This window comes from Sipha flava, unplaced genomic scaffold (assembly GCF_003268045.1).
Source record: "Sipha flava isolate LNK unplaced genomic scaffold, YSA_version1 89_pilon_pilon, whole genome shotgun sequence".
NCBI classification, from domain to species: domain Eukaryota; kingdom Metazoa; phylum Arthropoda; class Insecta; order Hemiptera; family Aphididae; genus Sipha; species Sipha flava.
This window is the reverse complement of record NW_020273631.1, coordinates 1,332,271-1,334,148: the sequence shown is the minus strand read 5'-3', so window position 1 is coordinate 1,334,148 and position 1,878 is coordinate 1,332,271. Positions and strand designations below refer to the sequence as shown.

The 1,878-nt window shown below is 29.9% G+C and overlaps 1 protein-coding gene across 1 annotated transcript in view; it reads left to right on the top strand.

Moving 5' to 3' along the window:
* The first annotated feature begins 1,145 nt into the window (after positions 1-1,145).
* Positions 1,146-1,878, top strand: part of LOC112693711 (protein lethal(2)essential for life-like) — an 852-nt gene continuing 119 nt past the window's right edge. Inside the window, exons 1-2 of the mRNA XM_025568901.1 lie at positions 1,146-1,269; positions 1,480-1,874. Of these exons, the coding sequence (XP_025424686.1) occupies positions 1,480-1,874 (395 nt within the window). The 5' untranslated portion in view covers positions 1,146-1,269. The remainder of the gene's footprint in view (positions 1,270-1,479; positions 1,875-1,878) is intronic.

Below are 1,878 nucleotides of genomic sequence, written 5' to 3'. Positions count from 1 at the left end.
CAAATTTGAGTAAATTCAGATAATTCAGTAAACAATTCTTGGGTACTTATCACTTATCCCTTATTTTTTTATTTAGAATTTAAATGTACATTTTTTTTATATAATTAGTCTAATCAAAACGTGTTTTAGAAATGTATTCTAATATTCTTCAAACATAATACACATTAAAAAATAAAAATATTGTATGCAGGGCCGTATTTAAGATTTCTCTGCCCAGGGGCAACAAAATTTTGCTGCCCCTCTTCCCTGAAGTGTAAAACCGAAAATAAAAGTCTCCAATAATTAATTAAAAAGCTGCTTGTAATTAACTTTCCTTATTTCAGTACCTATACAATATTTATAATTAATATCAAATCCAAAATAATAACCTAGTTAAATTACATAAATAAGTTATAGAAAAATGGCTTTTATAAGAGTGATGGTGGTAACCATAAATAATTTATTAACTTTCGGTCTGAATTTCCAATCCGCAAACAAATCAAAATTAAATCAATATCTATACCTCAATAAAATACCATGTCAAATAAAACACTTTTAAATATATATAAATTCTATACGCTACTAAATAATATTTATGATTTTGTAGTATAATATTTATTTTTTTGTATAATTTTATTTATTCATAAATAATTTTCCATTGAGAATGCGAAAAAATCGATTTGGTTTTACTTAGAATCACCGTAAAAATGTTGTCGTCCTTTAAATATTTCAAGGGGCCATCGCCTCCCCGAACTATCACTTAAATACGGCCCTCATTGTATGAAATCGAAACGATTTAAATTATTCAAGTATGAAATTGTAGAAGGATCTTAAGATTTTTACAAAAACAAATAGGATGGTAAGTAATAATTAATTGCCTACGTACCCTGTACAATTACGGGTACGCACAGAATTATTTAGATTTACATATATATTGTTGATTAATGCACAATTCAAATATTTTGAAACGGGCATTTCTTTTCAATAAATTAAAATACGATGTAATTGAATATCAATGTAGCGAAAATGTATAAAAACATTCAATATTGTGTTCAATAGGAATTGTATATTCGGGAAAATTCTAGAAATGTCCACGTTTCGAACCCCTGGCGTTCCCGAATGTTCTACTTCTTATATAACGGCCGTGCTCAACACCATACACATCAGTAAATATTCAACAGTTGTCCGTTACTTTTATAATCTGTATTCTGAACGTACGATTGTGCGAGTACACTCATCAAATCTAGTTTAGCGGTTTTTCTGTGATCTTGTATTATTATTAATTTAAAGGTAAGGAATAAATTAAATCATACTTATTTATTACAGAATCTGAAACACTTAAATAGGTTTTGCTGTGTTATTTTTTATTGACTGCTCACCCCTGTGATTTGTGACTTGTACTTGATAATCAATTTATTTTACATTATTACGTTTATGGATCGTTGGTTTATTATTTTTTTCTAAATTTTAAGTATCTAGTAAAACATCAATTTGTTTTAGATGTCTATTCTACCGTATTTATTGGATGAATTATCTCGGCCAACCATGTACGATCAAAACTTTGGTCTCGGTTTACTAGATGATGATTTACTCCTAGGACCACGTTATCACGGTCGTAGCCATTTTCCAGTTTTGTTGAAGTCTTATCTAAGACCACATCGCTTAAGTTCTGCTGCACAGAGTGGTTTATCTTGCATCCAAAATGACAAAAACAATTTCAAGGTGAATTTGGATGTCCAGCAGTTCAAGCCAGAAGAAGTGTCTGTTAAAGTTGTTGATGGCTATGTAGTGGTAGAAGGAAAACACGAGGAACGCAGTGATGAACATGGTTACATTTCACGTCAGTTTACTAGGCGTTACAAGGTACCAGATAATGTTGATTCAAATTCTATTACGTCT